Here is an 18977-nt window from a genome sequence, read left to right as displayed (position 1 = left end):
CTCTGGAGTGTTCCAGGGCTCTATGGCCGATACGAGAGGCTTCCCGGGCAAATAAGTGTATGTTGGAAGGTTCTCTGCAGCCAGGAAAAGCTTTAATCTCTTAAATCAGATTTCTCCTCAGATTTACCCACTTTAGGACTATGGCATGCGCCCCAATAATAATAATAATTTTCTATTTATACCCTGCCCATCTGGCTGGGTTTCCCCAGCCACTCTGGGCGGCTCCCGACAAAATATTAATAATAAAAAGCGGAAAACACCAAACATTAAAAACTTCCCTAAGCAGGGCTGCCTTCAGATGTCTTCTAAAAGTTAGATAGTTGTTTCTTTCCTTGCCATGTGATGGGAGGGCGTTCCACAGGGCGGGCGCCACTACCGAAAAGGCCCTCTGCTTGGTTCCCTGTAGCTTCACATCTCGCAGTGAGGGAACTGCCAGAAGGCCCTCAGAGCCCAAGGAAAATGCAAAGACAAGCTATGCACCGAAGTCCATGAGGTCCGCAGAGGAAGAACCTTGTGATATTCTGAGACATTAAATATGCTTCCTTGAGGGGCCTTGATGGGAATCGTAGAATGCAATGAAGGAATCTCAACTAAAGCATCCATGACACATGGCCAACTGACCTATGCTTAAAAACAGGGGTCTGCAACGTGCATCCCATGGGCTGGATGCGGCCCACAAGCCGCCCCTGAACCGAGCCTCCCGCTCGGCGAGTCCCCCTCACGCTGCGCTAAAGTGGTGCAGCACGGTGCGGGAATTCCCCAAGTGGCGCTAAAAATCATGTCTGCGCACGGGCAGATACCGAAAATCGCATCTGCGCATGTCCAGATGACAAAAATCACTTCTGCGCAAGCACGTTTTCCGCTATCTGGGCATGCACAGAAGTGGTTTATGGCAGACATGCGCAGATGCAATTTTTGGTGTCGCACTGTGCCAGTCCGGCCCACGGACGATCTCCGCCGGAGTGATCTGGCCCATGGCCGGTAAACCTTGCCAACCCCTGCTTAAGAATCTCCAAAGAAGGAGAGTCCACTGCCTTCTGAGGGAGTTCGTTCCACTGTCAAACAGCTCTTACCCTCAGAAAGTTCTTCCTGGTGTTTAGCCAGAATCTCCATGCTTGTAACTTGAATCCATTGGTTTGGGTCCTGCTGTAAACAATCCCTAAGAACTAACCGTATCCTGTTAACACCGCCATGATCCCATCCAAGCAGTCTGGTGTGCAGACATCCTCCTGTCTACCCTATAAACTCTACACACACCTACATCCCCACTGTAAACGCAAGGCCTCCAAATATTTCAGAAGCTTAAGGCTTTCCTTTCTAAAAGGAAGCTCGCGTTAAATAAGTACAGGGAGATGGAGGGAAGTATATAAGCAGTACTTTTCATTAGGTTTTAATGGGATCTTTAAAAGCTACTCGTACTTGCTGCCTCAGAACTTCAGGATCATTAGCCAATCTGTCGCAGGAGGGGTGCATGGATGGATAATTCAATTAAACCAAAGTATGAACCAAGACTCTACCAATATACTATAGCCTCTAATGCAACAGAAAGTCTGCAAAGAAACCATATGCATCTCACCAGCATTGCTTAATTGCCAGCAGTTCTACACAAGAAGCTAAGAGAAAATGGCAACACAGAGTTTAATTTGAGAGTATTCCAAAAATAGTATTCCTGAGGCTTCTAAAAGCGTTTCCAATTTCAGTTACAGGGTTGATCACATGAACTATTTTATGAAGACCGACTGCCTGTTAATCGCTCAAGCTTCTTTTAACATGGAGGCGGGGGGGGGGGCAGTGTTTAATGACTTTTCTGGGTGCAGGGCATGGACTTCTATTAATAGTGAAGCAAAGCCAAAAGAGATTGTATGCCTAGCAGTGTGTCAGTAGGAAACAGGACAGGTTTTAAAGAACAAGTATTGGGTGTGAAAAAATAAAGGGGTGTCTTTCCGTTGCCAGAACCACTAATCCTGTACCAAGTATTCTGAATTGGCTTGAACGTGTATTTTATTAGAAGGTGTTCTGAGTGCCTTGACGGACAGGTGGAGGGGATGCAAATCCCCATTTCCTCTTTTAAAAACTTGAGTGGTGAATTTGCATGCAAGAAATTCACCAGAGAGCGTTTCCTCATGCTGTTGTTGGCATCCATCTGTCTCAAGAAGACAATGGAGTGCGCCTCTGGGGGCGAAGTCCAATGACTGGAGAATCACAGCGCCTGCTGTAGCTGCAGTGACCGGTAACAACTGCTGCCTTCTGTGTTGTTTTTGCTGTGTTAGCAGCACCAAAGTGATCTCCCTGCCGCGCAAACCTGGGCAGTGTCTATGGAAGTCCTGGGTTGCCTTTCTCAGAAGTCCCTTCTCAACCATGTTGATGTCATCCAAAGGAAAGCAGAGCAATACATCTGGTACCAGCTTAACTGAAGGAGTTGCTGGAAGGAGGCATACGAGACATCATCCAACTGCTTTAGGGACTCCACTCTGGATTTGTGTAGTGTTAACTCCTCTGCCTAGACATCATCTTAAAAAATAGAGACATCACCTTGCCAACAAAGGTCCGTATAGTAAAAGCCATGGTTTTCCCAGTAGTGATGTATGGAAGTGAGAGCTGGACCATCAAGAAGGCTGATCGCCGAAGAATTGATGCAGTGGAAGACAGGAGTGCCTGGCGTGCTCTGGTCCATGGGGTTATGAAGAGTCGGACACGACTAAATGACTAAACAACAACAACAACTCCTTTGCCTTTTCCTCTCCTGAAGATGTCCCACAAGGTAGTGGGTTCAGATTTTTCCTCAGGGTTTACTCCTGAAGCTGATCTCATGAATGAGTATAGCCACAAGGCAGCAGAGGTTGGGGGTCAGTTTTTCTTCTCCTTGATGGGCTACCCTTCCAACTTGACAAGCCCCATCTGCCCCTTACAAGTGTAGAAACCACTTTCTTGACTATTCGACCCACACCTTTGGTCTAGTCTGTTCAATCTGCCAGGCCTGTCTTTGCATGCCTAAATCATCAAATGTTTGAGACCTATCAGCTAACCTCATCTGGTTTAACCAGCCAGTCAAAGCAATTTCCCAAGGTGTGGCCGCTGTCATATGCTGACAGTTTCTGGCAGCTGCAGGTGAAAGGTGAGTGCAGGGTTGGGATCAAAGGTGGAAGAACTATCCCAGAAGTAGCACAATATGTCCTCCACCAGAGGAACTACCCCTCCCCTAAAACCACATACACTTCAAGTATTCCACACACATTAGTATGTTCTCCACTATAAAGGAGGATCATCTGTATTTTGGGACTTTCAGTTCTTCAAAACTTAATTGCCAGTCTCCACAGGCAAACATTTTTGTAGTACAAAGGTACAATAGCCACTACAGAAATTCTTCATGCCACTTCTCTGCTTTCCATATGAAGAAGCAGAACAATCCATTTAAGCAGAACTACAATTAACCTTTGAAAAGGACTCAATCTGAATTTTCATAAATTGAATTAAAGCTGGCAAGATCTGGCCATTGTTGCCATGGCTGAAATTTCTTGGTAAGTGGCTTAAAGTCTCTTTAGAAACAAGAGGTCTTTTTAAATGCTTTGAATGAAAACAGAACTTGCCTAGAAACCCAAGGCTGCCACAATGCTACACAAAACACCCAGTAATTCATTTCCATAAACTGCCTTTCGGTCCAGCAAGTGAAAAACAAAAATTTAATTCTGACGAGCATTAAGCAGTAAACAAAATATAAATACGAACCATCGATCAGCTTGCTAAAATATTAAAATATTAAAAACAAAAACAAAAAAACATGAAGAGGAAGGTTTTAAATCCTCTCTGGAAGTCCAAAAAGGACTACCACATGGGTTTCTTTCAAGCCAAAGACTTGCATGGAAAAGAACCTGATGATTCTGGTCTCCCTCAAGCAAATTTCTTAAGGTCCACCACCACATAAAACTGAGATGTACCGAGTCATAAGAGTCCTGCAGATAGGAAGAAGTACTCCCCTGAAGTATCTTGGCCCCAGATCACTTTTGGGCAGAAATACAGTGGTACCTCGGGTTACATACGCTTCAGGTTACATACGCTTCAGGTTATAGACTCCGCTAACCCAGAAATATTACCTCGGGTAAAGAACTTTGCTTCAGGATGAGAACAGAAATCATGCTCTGGCGGCACAGCAGCAGCGGGAGGCCCCATTAGCTAGAGTGGTGCTTCAGGTTAAGAACAGTTTCAGGTTAAGAACAGACCTCCAGAATGAATTAAGTACTTAACCCGAGGTATCACTGTAATCAACTGGAGGCACCATAGATGAATCTGGCCTCTTTAACTCTTTGAACCACTCCCACAAGGGAAATGGCATGTGTGCAGATAACAACAGCTGCAGCAATGGGCCCTGCCAACCTGTGTCCAAATTCCATTCTCAATGTAGACCTAGTTCCTGGTCAAGAGTTTATCGCCTAAGAGGCAAGCATCTGAACTGAAACAAGAAACTGGCTACAACCGAGGAAGTACGTTCCTTCTGAAGACAATATGCGCTTACCTGGAAAAAGAAGAACGCTTGTCCAAACCAGTAATGCATGATGGTAACCTGAGCTGCATCAAACTCCAGAGGCTTCCAGACGTACTTTGTCATCATGGCTTGGATGAGAAGACAGAAGACCAACACGGGCAAGTTGTGAGGCCTGAGTAAGAGCGCAGCCAGCAGGACCAACCCACTGTAGATTTCCCACAATCCTATAAACTTTGTCTTAGCGTCTGTCGAGAGAACCTGAGATTTGAGCAAGTCTTTGGTGCCTGTGAAGACGATGCCAAGAACGAAGACATAGACGAAACGTGCTTCAATTATGCCCCTAAAATGGGAGAGAAAAGATAGAACAAATTCAGCATCTGATGGGTCCAAAAATCTGCTTCTGTTAAAACTAGAATAAATAAATATTCCTGGAGGAATGAAAAGTCCAAAGGAGGCCCATCCAGGAAGCAAAGTAAGGCAATGGGTTTTGGGGTGCCATTACCAATGGAACAAGACATTAACAAGAAGTGACAGGAATAAATCAGAGTTCTTTGTGGAAATCTTCCTGGTGGATTGTACCCCCATGGGATGCAGTGTTAGAAATTGGGATAGAAGCCAAATGGCTTCTGGGACTTGGGTTGTGGGCACCCAAACAGAATGTCTAGTCGTCACGGGGTGGGGCGGTCAGCAACACTTTTTATTTATTATTATAAGCAAGAATTAATATGCAATTCATGTAAGTGACACATTGTTAACATCACATTGTTAACAGAAATTGTTAATTTGGTGTTTACAATAAAAAATATTGGTACAATAGTTCAGTTTTCAAAACACTCTACAATTTATTGTTAAAACCCCTTAATATTTTGTCTTCAAAGCACATACATTTCAGTAATCCTTGAGTGTCAGCCAGGTGCAAAAAATGGCACCCAGACTCTGTGAGGTACTCGCAAATGGAGAATCTCTAGGCACAAAATGTGCCTAGCGCCCTGCTGATTTTGAACCCTGATGGGATGCTGAGTAAAATTTCCCCTCAGAACTTCCTGTTCTACAACTCTCAACCATAACCCTGTATGTTTATTCAGCTATGAAAATCTGGAGCCTTTATATCCATTATGGAGATGTTATTCCCATGACGAAACCTAATGCTGCAATCCTGTGCACATTCACCAAAAAACAATGGCCACTGAACTCAGCAGGATTTTTTTCTGAGTAAACCCCATATCTTTGGAACACCCACTCTTTCAAAGTTTCAACAGCTCCGTCCAAAGTCTGTTCAAACTTTGAAAGAGTGGGTGTTTAAAAGATTTGGGGTCATTTCACCTCTTATTTCATAACCTGCCATCACATCTCCATTGGTAAGGACTAGAAATTTATAGTGCGATCCTAACCATTCCTACTCACAGTGCAAAAAGTATTGCTGCGTGCCACCCCACTATCCAAGCGAGCAGTGCGAAATTCCAGGGGTACCAGGCACTTACCCAGCATCTGGGTTTCCTTTGGAATGAGGCACAGCGGAGACTGTGGTGTCTTTCTGTTATATTGTTTAAGGGGTTCACAGCATTTGCACCCAAGAGGGCCTTGCTTCCCCCAAAGCCACAGCTGGCTGTCTCTCAGTTCCCAGTTTGCTGCTTTGCTTCTAAGCTCACATCACTGACAACTCTTTGCTCTCATCCCCAGCTTTGTCTTTCCAACTACCCACAAACTGGGGTAAGGTACCTGCACCAAGCACAGAGCCCCATTCCTTTGATCCCCTTAATGGACTATCGCCCAGGCAATCGCCTCAACAGGAAGCTAGCCTGACTTATATCTTAACACTTGCTGGATCCAGGGGTTTGGGGGGGGGAGGTCTACCCCCCCACCCCTCATAGCAGAATCTTGGGATACAGGACCCCCGCCCCAAGGAATGCTAATGACAAGCAATTTATAGAAACAATATTAGAGGTAAAGAGTACTAGTCTTAGCATCAAATCTATATAAAAACATGTGATTTAGCAGTTAAACCCAAAAAAATAGTGCATGGAATAACAATTCCTGCATCCAAGGACCATGTTCTCAGTGGTGTCTTTCACTGGAGTTGGCGCCCAGCACCCAGGCAAAGAAATGAACAGCTGACTCAAGCTCACAGGGCCTTTATCTCCCTTTCTTTCTCTGGAAATCACTTTGAAGGAGGATGTTGAATTTGAAGGCAATCAGACCCCTGCTGAACTCCTTCAAATACCTCAAGAGGGATGGGAGGGCTAAAAATAAGGGGAAGGTGTTGACGGGCTGATTTCCACTATTCACATGCCTTTTGAACATCAGCAGGAATTGGATTTTTGTACACAACCGGGGTGCATAAAGGACCTGTTATTCTGTAAACCACCATTACCTGATGAATTGCACTTTCTAATGGTTTTGGGGAATCGGAGCAAGAAAAGGCGAGAGAAGTCGGAGCTTTAAACAACTAGACTTAAAATCACACGCCGGTTTCAACAATGGCTGCAGCCAAACCCATTATACCCAGGGGCTTTCAAACTTTTTATTGCCAAGAAAAACTTTGGCTTATCTGCTGAGGAAACCTGTATATCTGCCATTGAGCTGCCAGCATGTCCTAGGCTCCCATTGCATTCATGAGGAGCAGTGAAGAGGCCTGGTATGCCTCAGTGTGGCGTGTCCAGAACTCACCTGCGCACCGTCCTGAACACTGAAAGGAAGTAGAAGTAATGCTAACATTCAAAGCATCTCGTCTGCTACCAGAGGTGTGCGATAAATTGCCATACCAGTATTATAATCAGGGCTGGATTTAGGTTTGATGAGGCCCTAAGCTACTGAAGGTAATGGGGCCCTTTATATGTCCAGCTGTCCTTTGTCAACAACAAATTGTCGCTGCTTTTTTGTGTTGAATATATGCTATATGGTAATTTATGGACCTAATAGGTATCTAAAGCCATTTGCACATAACAAAATATGTATTTTATCAAATTAAGTGTTGAACTGAAATACAATTAAGAAGAAGTATATTAATAGTGAAATGCAATTAAGAAGTATATTAATAATGAAATAATTATTAAGCTCTAACTGTATGTAGGTTCTGTTCTATTTGTTTTTTATCTTATATTTTGGAAATGTACATCCAGGCTTGTTTTTTCTTTAAAAAAATTTGGGGGCCCCAAGAGAGTGGGGCCCTAAGATATAGCTAGTTTAACTTATACGTAAATCCGACACTGATTATAATAACTTCATGATATGTGTTTCAACAAGGCAACATACCGGTGAACAAAAGCTGGACAGCTTCGCGGGGGTAAGCACCGATGAACTTTACAGATACAGTGGTACCTTGTTTTGTGTCCGGGATCCATTCCGGAGCCTGGACGCTCGACGAAAGGGACACTCTGCGCGCGCGCACACACACACACAGAGCGGTTTGTGCTTCTGTGCGTGCGGCAAACCCGGAAGTAACCCGTTCCAGTACTTCTGGGTTTGCTGCAGATGTTCACCAAAATGGATGCTCAACTACTGTACTTTGAAGAGTTTGCAGGCTTTGTTTCCTCTCTCCCTCCACCTTCCTAAAACACACACACACACACACACACACACACACTGATAAATAAGGATAGAAGCCTGAGGCTGCAGCCAATTTTAACCCCTCGCAAGCACACAAGAAGAAGAACTTCCTGCTCTCAAAAACTCTCAAGAGGTCGGCTAATTATGCAGAGGCTGCTAACAGGCAAAATGAACAGGGAATGTGAACAAAAAACTGGAAAGCACTCCCTGCCGGTAAAAAATAAAGGGAGGAAGTGTTTTTGTTTTTATTTCCCCCCCTAAATAGCTTCCCTCCATGTTAAAATGGAAGGTTCCTTGTTTGGTTGGTTGGCTTTAACGGATTTTAGTATTGTCTTTTTATACTATAGCAATTCCCCCTGGGACGTTGGTGGTGAAGGGCAGGTAGGGAATAAAGGTAAAGGTAAAGGTACCCCTGCCCGTACGGGCCAGTCTTGACAGACTCTGGGGTTGTGCGCCCATCTCACTCAAGAGGCCAGGGGCCAGCGCTGTCCGGAGACACTTCCGGGTCACGTGGCCAGCGTGACATCGCTGCTCTGGCGAGCCAGAGCCGCACACGGAAACGCCGTTTACCTTCCCGCTGGTAAGCGGTCCCTATTTATCTACTTGCACCCGGAGGTGCTTTCGAACTGCTAGGTTGGCAGGCGCTGGGACCGAGCAGCGGGAGCGCACCCCGCCGCAGGGATTCGAACCGCCGACCTTTCGATCGGCAAGTCCTAGGCGCTGAGGCTTTAACCCACAGCGCCACCTGCGTCCCCCAGGTAGGGAATACATACATACATATGTATATGTATATGTATATGTATATATGTATATGTATGTGTGTGTGTATCCCGAACCTTGCTCAGTTAGCAAACTCCATTATCTTTAAGGCACCTTCACATCTCCAGTTGATAGCATAACATTTCTCTGGCATTATCTAAAGAGATCTTGAAAACCACTGTATTACCAAAGACCAGCAATTTAAGCAAATTACCAAAGGGTCCCTTTCCAACTGTACAATTCTATGATAAGAGATTTTTTTAAAAAAACAACATGATATTTCAGTCTGTGATAATTGGAATTAAAATGCTGATTGCACTTAAGCTGTCAGAAGAAGGTTTTTGGTAGGCATTTCAAAAAGAAGTTATTCACTACTCTAATTGCATTAAAAAATACCCTCTCGTTTCAAGTGAAGCAGTTATAACGTTTCTGTTCTGTTTCAAGAAAGAAAGAAAAACATTTGACCCTAAGGAACATCCACCAAAAAGTTAAAGTAAACATGCCACTAATAAATCAACCCATATAAACAAATGTGTCATTTAAATGAAGGGTTGCATCCAACTAAGTCCTACTCAGAGTAGACCAACTGGAATTAATTGGCCTATTTTTATGAGTTTACTCAGAGTATGACTAATATTGGATACAATCCTAAATTAAATAGCTAAATGAGTTCCATTTTCTATTCTCAGCGCTGAATACCTATTCTATCAATATGCTGCAAATCTTACATAACAGAGACTTAAACTTTCTGAAAATGTTGAAATCATTATTTTTTTAAAAGGACCTATTGGTTTCTCTCTCTTCACCCATCCCTGCCAAAACAAGTTTGGGGGAGGAACTGAAATATATGCAATATTTAACATTCTCATAAACCCTACCTTTATTTTATAGCTTTATCAGTCTGAAATGCATTATTTATAAAGTATACCGTTTGCTGTGTTTATGAAATTCACAAAGCAGTCCTAAGCATGCTTGCTAGGAAGTAAAATCCATTCTGTTTAGGGAGGTTCTCCCATGATAAGCACACAAAGAATTGCAGACTCAAAAAATCTGCCTCTTTTCTGTAGAAGCAAAATTACTAATATATGATCAAATACTAGAGAAAGCTGCAAAGTGCTTTGCCCTATGCTACCTTAAGTACACGTATCTTAAGTGTTTGTCATCTGATAAGCTGAATGCCCTGAGATCTATGGATTTAATAAATTTAATAAATAATCATAATGATAATAAGTTGGGGGAAATAAATGTTGAAAACAGAAAGTAGAAATTTTGTTATTAACAAAAGAAAGTGTACTATTTGGAAGAATGGTCTCACACAGTCATAATGTTGATGACTTGCTGCATATTTAGATAGTTAAATTTTTGCAGTACAGTCGTACCTTGAATCCCAAATGCCCTGGAACTTGGGACCTTTTGGCTCCCGAATGCCGCAAACCCAGAAGTGATTGTTCCAGATTGTGAATGTTCTTTTGGAACCCAAATGTCTGACGGGGCTTCCGTGGCTTCTGATGGGCTGCAGGAGCTTCAAACACTCTCGAGATTTCTAGCTATTAAAATGAGTGCTCTCATTGACGTTCAGAAGCAGAAGTTTCTTGCTGTATTTTTAATGAACTTATTTATAGGCCAACTTTTGGGGTGTAGTCCAGTCAAGGAGGCATACAATTTATTATATGTGTGTGTGTGTGTGTGTGTGTGTGTGTGTGTGTGTGTGTGTACACACAGTGGTACCTCAGGTTAAGTACTCAATTCGTTCCGGAGGTCCGTTCTTAACCTGAAACTGTTCTTAACCTGAAGCACCACTTTAGCTAATGGGGCCTCCCGCTGCTACTGGCCGCTGGAGCACGATTTCTGTTCTCATCCTGAAGCAAAGTTCTTAACCTGAAGCACTATTTCTGGGTTAGTGGAGTCTGTAACCTGAAGCGTCTGTAACCTGAAGCGTCTGTAACCTGAGGTACCACTGTATGTATATATATGTGTGTGTGTGTGTGTGTGTGTGTATGTATATGTATAAATATGTGTGTGTGTACATATATGTGTGTGTGTATAAATATGTGTGTGTGTATATGTATGTATATATGTGTGTGTGGGTGGGTGTAGTGTGTATATATATAAAAAACACTAGACAATTTTAAATAACAGTACAAAATGATTATAATATATCAACCCAGTTAAAGATGCATTTTAAAAAAAGAGCTGTTGTACTTCAGAAGCCTCAGATCACACGCCTCTAAACTGCTCTTCACACTGTAATGGCGATATTAAGTCATCAGCTTTAAGGGAGGAAGAGTCACACACGGAACCTGCAGCTTTGAAAGTTCCGCGGATTATGATTCCGACTTAGAAGCCCCCAAAGACATTTGTGAAAGAGCAGGTGGCTGCAACTAGGAAACGGAGAGATTTGCGGAACCTTGCTGTCAAATTGATCCCCAACTATCCCTCGCGTTGTCGTTTAACACTCAGCTGGTCGCCTGCAATGAGCCAACCATGTATCTCCAAGCTGACTAGGTGCCTCCTCATCACCACAGTGCATTATAGAATCACAGAATTGTAGAGTTGGGAGGGACCTGATGTTTACTCCTTCCTTGTAACATGAAGCCATTGGTTGCAACAATTATGATGGCAACAAGGAGAAGCAAATTTTTGAAGATGGAAGCCTGGCCTGGATTGGAAAATGAAAGATGGAGAGATCACCTTATGTGGAGATCAGATGACCTTTGGATTACAAATCTGACCCAGGTGGAGGTTGGAGTTTTGGGGGCCTTTGGATTTGAAAGGAGTGTGAAACAAGATTTGGAATATCTTATAGGCCCTATTTTTAACCATGGAGGTTTGGCAGGAAGGAATGTGGTTGCCGTTGGGTTGGAGCTTCCCCGAGATCTGGTTTTCAGTACCAAAGACTATCAAAAAGACTGGCAGAGGGGACATGAAAGAGATTTAAGAGCCTCGGATTTAAGATCTCCGGGTTGATGGTTTTACGAGATTGATGGACTTTTGCTGGGGACCGAAACCGGGGAGGGGATCTGGTGGAATGGAAATTGGGAATTTAAAGTGTATATAATATAATATTTTTTTTGTTTTCTTAATGAGAGATGGGAAATTCGTGGAATGGAATCTTTTTTGACCTTAGGGAAACGTCTTAAGAATAAGTACAGATATATAGGTTTGGATGAGAGTTAAGACTGGATAAAGTAAAAGTGGTCTTTAAAAATATTGTAAAATTAAGGATTGTTAGAAAGATGTTGGAAAAAGAAAATTATGTGGTTTTGGCAGAAATGACATAAAGGATTAAGTAAAAAGGAATTGATGAAAGAGAGAACGTAAAATTATAGTATATTAAGACAAATTATTAAGATTAAAACAAGGTTGGAAGGATTTGCTGAAATAATTTGAATTAGAATACAAAAATGGGAGGTGTGAGGAGGTCAAGGAAATAAGTAAAGGAAAGAAAGCTATGTAAAGGTTCGATTTGTTCTTTTTCTTCTTTTTAATTGATTGTATTTTTTCTGTATTTTTTATTTTTATTTTTATATTTTTTTGTAACCTTTAAAATTTGAATAAATATTATTTTTAAAAAAACAAAACATGAAGCCATTGGTTTGAGTCCTACCCTCCAGAGCAGGAGAAAACAAACTTAGCTCCATCTTCCATGTGACAGCCCTTGAGATATTTGAAGATGGCTATCTCCTCTAATTATGAATTATAATAATTCATTTATTATAATAATTATTTGAATTAACAGAATTATTTGAATAATTATTTGAATTATAATAATTCAAATTCTAATTTGAATTCTGGTGCTGGAGGAGACTCCTGAGAGTCCCATGGACTGCAAGAACATCAAACCTCTCCATTCTGAAGGAAATCAGCCCTGAGTGCTCACTGGAAGGACAGATCCTGAAGCTGAGGCTCCAATACTTTGGTCACCTCATGAGAAGGGAAGACTCCCTGGAAAAGACCCTGATGTTGGGAAAGATGGAGGGCACAAGGAGAAGGGGAGGACAGAGGACGAGACGGTTGGACAGTGTTCTCGAAGCTACCAGCATGAGTTTGACAAAACTGCGGGAGGCTGTGGAAGACAGGAGTGCCTGGCGTGCTCTGGTCCATGGGGTCACAAATAGCCGGGCACGACTGAACGACTAAACAACATCTCCTCTAAACATACCCAAGTTCCTCAATTACTGCTCATAAGGCTTGGTTTCCAGACCCTTGATCATCTTGGTCACCCTCCTCTGCACACATTCCAGCTTGTCAATTTCCTTCTTAAATTGCGGTGCCCAGAACTGGACACAGTATTGCAGGTGTGGTCTGACCAAGGCAGAACAGTCTTACAGAGACTTCCCATTTTGCAATGGTCCCTGGCAACCTGCAGCAGCGCTTAAGGCTCATGCCCAAACCAACACACCGCTCGCTCGTATAACATTTCCTTTTAGACCTTGCAGTGTTAAGTACATTTACATAGCTGCTAATGAACTTACTTTGAAATGTCTTTGCTGTCTCGTTGCCATGGAAATTCCACATTTCCAATGGCTGCCCGGTAACTGTACACTCCCAAGAGTCCAAGTGCCATTGCTATTTTTGAAACCAGAGAACATCTCCGCTGCACAAGAATAAAAATCATAACTAGAGATACAGATGCCACGAGAGAAAGTTCAGCTTTATGTTCAGAACTGCAAAAACACAAGAATAATTTCAATTAGATCCATTTTAACAGATTTAGCTACTGCAAGTTCATTTTTTGAAATTGTTGGTTGGTTGGACCTGTATTAAAGTTGTTTATTGGGAAGGAGGCTAAAGAGTTAACTAGTTTCAACCTAAAAACAGCAAATCTCATACCCTGATATATATGCTTTTGTCTAAATTGCATATTACTTCATTTTGTCACATTGTTCCAGACACTTTTTTATTTTAAAAAAATGGAATTGCCTCTTGATTACAGCAGAGGAATTCTCCCTATCCTAAACCTTAGATACAGATAGATACAGATACAGCTAATTATAACTAGATATATTTGCCCCAGCCAGTGTAAATTATTGGGATTTATTGCCCCATTGGGGGTTTTCCCAACAAAAGGTAATCCAAAGAAGAATTACAGCACAAGCCTAACCATGTCTACTCTGAAGTAAGCCCTACTAAACTCAATAGGGTTTACACACAGGTAAGTGGGTTCAGGATTGCAGCCTTAATACATTTCTTCTGATATCACACACGTGGATCTGCTTGGGGACAATTTTACTACCCTGAGAAAATTGGAATTGTGCTTGGGGTAGTCAAATGTTCCAAGCACCATTTGTAAAAGGGCTTTGCTCCCCCCCCTCCACCCCTGCTCCAGCAAAAGAGCAGCTTTCTAGCCATTAGGGTTGCAAATATATTCTTCAAAGTGCAGTGCCAACACCTGGTGAAATTTCAGAAGTCACGAGTTCCAGCTCCTTGCCCCTCATCACAATTAGCGGAAGCAGAATATCCAACGCAAAAATAAATAAATTAAAATAGTATCAAGCACAGTGTTATGCAAAACTAGAGAAATCTCACAAACTGGCCTAATTTATACAAGCGACATAATTCACCTTTCTTTTTTTTTTTTTTTGCATCAGAGAATTTCGATTGCCTTGGAGCAGAGTTTTCGCTGTATTTTTAGCACGGAGCACAGAGAGCTATTTATGCCATGGCATTCATTCTGGGTGCCTGGCACCTTCCTCCCCCCTACCTTATTTTTGCACATGAATATAACAGGGAAGTGTCATAGCTCAGTGATAGAACATCTCCTTGACATTCAGAAGGTCCCAATCGTGGTGTCTCTAGGTAGGGCTGGGATAGACCTTGCCCAAAAACCTGGAGAGCTGGAGTGAGGTTGTGTAAACCAATGGTCGGACTCCGTATAAGGCAGCTTCACTGCAGATTTAGGGTGGGCTGCTACACAACGGCAGCTGACACTTAAGCCTTCACTTTTAGGCTTGCTTTAAAAATCTTATTTCACAGGCCAAGCGACTCCGTTGGAAATAAGTCTGTAGTTAAGGATTGGTAAATTATCTCAGAAAGCATAATTTTTCCACCCAAGAGCAGGTAACTATTTCCTAGATGCAAAAGGAAACTTTCTTTTTAAAAAGAAAGCAAGCAGATGCAAAGGAAGATTGTTCCAGTCTTTTGCAAAGCATCAAATAGATACAACTGCACTGCAAGGGGCTGAACTAGATCAGGGTTTCCCAAACTTGGATCTCAAGAGGTTTTTGGACTACAACTCCCATCATCCCAAGCTAGTAGGACCCATGGTCAGGGATGATGGGAACTGTAGTTCACTAAACAGCTGGCGATCCAAGTTTGGGAAACACTGGAATAGATGATCCTTTGGGTTGCTTTGAACTCTACAATTCTATACACCTAACTACCAAGTAGAGCTAGAGCAGCTTCATGATTAAACAGTGAACCAGGAGGCCGCCAGTTCAAATCTGGCCTCTGTTGTGAACTCATTTAGCGGCCTTAAGTAATACACCGCACTATTCAGGCTCAGCACCTCATTGGCTAACTGGAGATAGAAAGGAAAGTCATGGGGAAGACTAGCTTGGGCCAATGTTTCTCAAATTTGGGGTCCTCGGCTGTTGTTGGATTAGCTGTTGCTAGGCCCTGAACTCATTCATTCTAGAGCAGCCTTTCTCAACCTGTGGGTCCCCAGATGTTGTTGAACTACAACTCCCATCACCCCTAGCTAGCAAGGCCAGAGCTCATGGATGATGGGAGTTGTAGTCCAACGTCTGGGGACCCACAGGTTGAGAATCGCTGTAGAGACTGGCATAGAGGCTGCTTTGGCCATGAGCGCCAGGATTTTAATAAGATGGCGCTTGTTCTGACTGTGACGCTGGTGGTGAAGCTGTGCCTTGATTTGTAGAACAAAAGCACTTTGAGTGGTGAGACAAAACCCGCAGCAATTTCCAAAGTGGTCTGTAGAGTGCGGGCTGGGGGGATGAAGTAACAGTGCTCCAGAGCCAAAGCCTGTTGCTCCATGGCTTCAGAGGTAAGGGAACCTCCAGCCATATTTCAAATGGTATATTCCCATCTTTCTCCCTCCGCGTTGTCATTAACCCAGAAAACTATGGGGTTGCCATCTTCCTCCCTGGAAGAGGGAAAGTGAACAGAGGAAGAACATTCCACTGCCAAATTTTCAAAAACTGTGTAAACTTTTCAGAGCCTTCGAGTGAAGCAGGGTAGATGGCTGACCTACGTTCCACTGTTATGGAGGTTACCAAGAAAATATGAACAAACCTTCCAAGGCATGGCATGAAACGCAAACGATTACAAATACCAGCTAATAAAGCTGCAAGATCCATAAAGAATCAGTAGCTTGTGGCCCAAAAGAAAGACCTTTTGTTATGCTTCCCTAAATTATTATTATTATTATTATTATTATTATTATTATTATTATTATTATTTTATACCCTGCCTATCTGTTGGGGTTTCCCCAGCCATTCTACACCTCCCTGCAGGTGAATTGCCATGTACAAGCCTTAATTCATCACCCATCCTGCCAAAAACAAATACAGAGCGATTCAAATACGCACCTTGTCAACCAGTGGCCAAAATCTGGCTTGTGAGCCCACTGAACCCCAGTCTGATTTAGCGAGCGAAGCAGACGGCAGCAAACGAGGACAACCCATGGAGTGGCCAACACCATCCACTTCTCGGAGCCCCTCGTGCTCTCGGAGTTGGCAGCCTTGCCCATTTTCGGGGCGTCCTGCAGGTAGCCAGCATCACCCCTTTGGTGGTGGGCTCCTTGGACTTCTTCAGGGTTTGCTTTGGCTGAAGAGGGAAGCTGAAGATCGCAGTCTTTAGCCAGGAAATAGTGCCTGCAGGTCTCCTGGCAGAGGGCGAGGCAGAGGGTACTGACGAGGAAGTACCAGGTTTGGTGCTCCTCTTCAATGAAGCTGCTAGCGCCCAGACTTGACACATGGCCAACGGTGCCTGCCAGGATAAGGACATCAAATTCAGACCAGCTGGAAGTAGCAGCAGCTGGATTCTGTGAAGAGGGGAGGGAGAAAAATGTGTTGGCGATATAATTTGGAAAGAATCCAACGCATCATTAGAGCCCGCCAGCATATAAAATTGCATGCATTGGCTTCTTCAACGACAACGGTATTTTTGTTACGTTTTATGTAATTCTCCTACATTCCTAGCCCAAAACAAGGTTAATTTCGGCATAATTCAGAGTTGCTGTCAACATTCGGTTAATTGTGCCACTGAAACGGCTGCGCGTTCCTGTTCAAGGAGTGCGCAGGGCTCCTCTCTGAATAACCGGCATTACCATGTAAAGTTCGCATTGTCTCTCTAGCCACGCGACTGAGTATGAAGTGCCTCGATGTGGAACTAAAAATAGAAAACCTTTTCGCAATCAGAAAATTCTAAAGGAGGTAAGTAGGGAGCCGTTTTTCTGATCTCTTTAAATCTACCCATTTTCCAGCGTGTTGCAATGCAAGGGAAAAAACCCAGCCATCTACAGTTGTTCATTTAGCTTCGCAGCTGCAGCAAGAATAATATTGATCCGCTGGTTATTACATTTCTCATACTAAAGCTATGGGTTTATTTCCTAAGAAGCCGCCAGGCAAGGCTACCTCGGAAATGGCTATTTTATATGTTAATTGCTGTAGAGTAACCCGGTTTAAGGATAGCTCTTCAGAAATCCTTGAGTGCACCCTTTTTTAGCAAACTGAAGTTCACTTAGCTCAGTGTTTCTCAAATTTGGGTCCCCAGTGATTGTTGGACTACAACTCCTATCGTTCCTGACTAGCTAGGGATGATGGGAGTTGTAGTCCCAAGTTTGAGAAACACTGGCTTAGCTCTACAAAAAACAAAACAACTCTGGAAAAGTGCAGTCAAGTAAAATAAAGGGATATCATCTGAACACTAATAAGACATGCAGAGAGAAGTATATAAAAAATATCCAGCCATTCAGTTGACCAAAGTCATAGACTTCAATGCTGTATGTTAGGCCTCTCAGTGCTTGAAAGGATCTTGATGTATATATGGGAAATAAAAAGACTGAATTGCATATTCGGTTACTGCTCTAGTCTATGCATTCAATGTAAATCGACCGCCGGAAGGTATCAGGAATAATAACTCTTTAACTATGGGTATATCAAAGAATATTTGCCACCTACGCTCAGACTTTGTCTATAGCAGCCTTCATCAAGCAGACGTTTTGGACCATAAGTTGCCATCAGACCCAAGTTAGCATGGTGATGGTTGTAGTTCAAAACATTTGAGGGCACCAGGTTCCTGAAGGCTGCTCTTTGGGCATACCACTTAAACTCTTTGAAGCCCTCCTTTTTAAAACTTAAAGCTCATAATGAAACATCAAGCATAATTATTTTTACTGGAGACAACAACCTTGAATCCCTCAGTTTGGGAGGGGGCTCCCACTTATGGCAAGTCAGTTTTATTTATTTATTAAGCAGTATGGTTTCCCCAGTAGTGATGTATAGAATTGAGAGCTAGACCATAAAGAAGGCTGATCGCCGAAGAATGAATGCTTTTGAATTATGGTGCTGAAGCTCCAATACTTTGACCACCTCATGAGAAGAGAAGACTCCCTGGAAAAGACCCTGATGTTGGGAAAGATGGAGGGCACAAGGAGAAGGGGACGACAGAGGACGAGATGGTGGGACAGTGTTTTTGAAGCTACCAGCATGAGTTTGACCAAACTGCGGGAGGCAGTGGAAGAGAGGAGTGCCTGGCGTGCTCTGGTCCATGGGGTCACGAAGAGTCGGAAATGACTAAACAACTAAACAACAACAACAATGGTTTTCTATGCATAAGCAGTATAGAAAAGTTTTCAGCAGATGCATAAATATCAGCACGGAAGAAGTCTGCTGAATTTCTATTGGCAGAGCATTGCACAGGGCAGGCAGGGCCAATGACACTAAAGGCTCAGTTTCCATTTGCTGTCAGATAAGCCTTGCCAACTCAGGAGATGACGAACAATGCTCTGGCAGATGAACTAGGCAGCTGAGCTGGAAGGTAAGGTTTCAAACAGTTCCTACCCTGGACCTAAGTTGTTTAGAGCTTTGTAAATGAATACTAGGATCTTGAACATGACTCTGGAGTCAATGGGCAGCCAAGTGCAGATGTTTTAACCAGGGCGCCACGTCATTGGCCATGTGCCCCCCCCCCATCAGCAATCTGGCCATCAGATTTGCCAACTGGAGCT

The 18977-nt window shown here is 43.1% G+C and overlaps 1 protein-coding gene across 2 annotated transcripts in view; it reads right to left on the bottom strand.

Moving 5' to 3' along the window:
- Nucleotides 1-18977, bottom strand: part of PIGG (phosphatidylinositol glycan anchor biosynthesis class G (EMM blood group)) — a 57751-nt gene that overhangs the window by 22089 nt on the left and 16685 nt on the right. For both annotated transcript variants that reach the window (XM_083719032.1, XM_083719033.1), the window contains exons 9-11: nucleotides 16336-16790; nucleotides 13261-13452; nucleotides 4511-4820 (exon numbers count right to left, since the gene is read on the bottom strand). In XM_083719032.1, the coding sequence (XP_083575158.1) occupies nucleotides 4511-4820; nucleotides 13261-13452; nucleotides 16336-16790 (957 nt within the window). The remainder of the gene's footprint in view (nucleotides 1-4510; nucleotides 4821-13260; nucleotides 13453-16335; nucleotides 16791-18977) is intronic.

This window comes from Podarcis gaigeae (genome assembly GCF_964106915.1).
Source record: "Podarcis gaigeae genome assembly, chromosome: 17".
Lineage (NCBI taxonomy): Eukaryota > Metazoa > Chordata > Lepidosauria > Squamata > Lacertidae > Podarcis > Podarcis gaigeae.
This window is presented reverse-complemented; position numbering and strand designations above follow the sequence as displayed.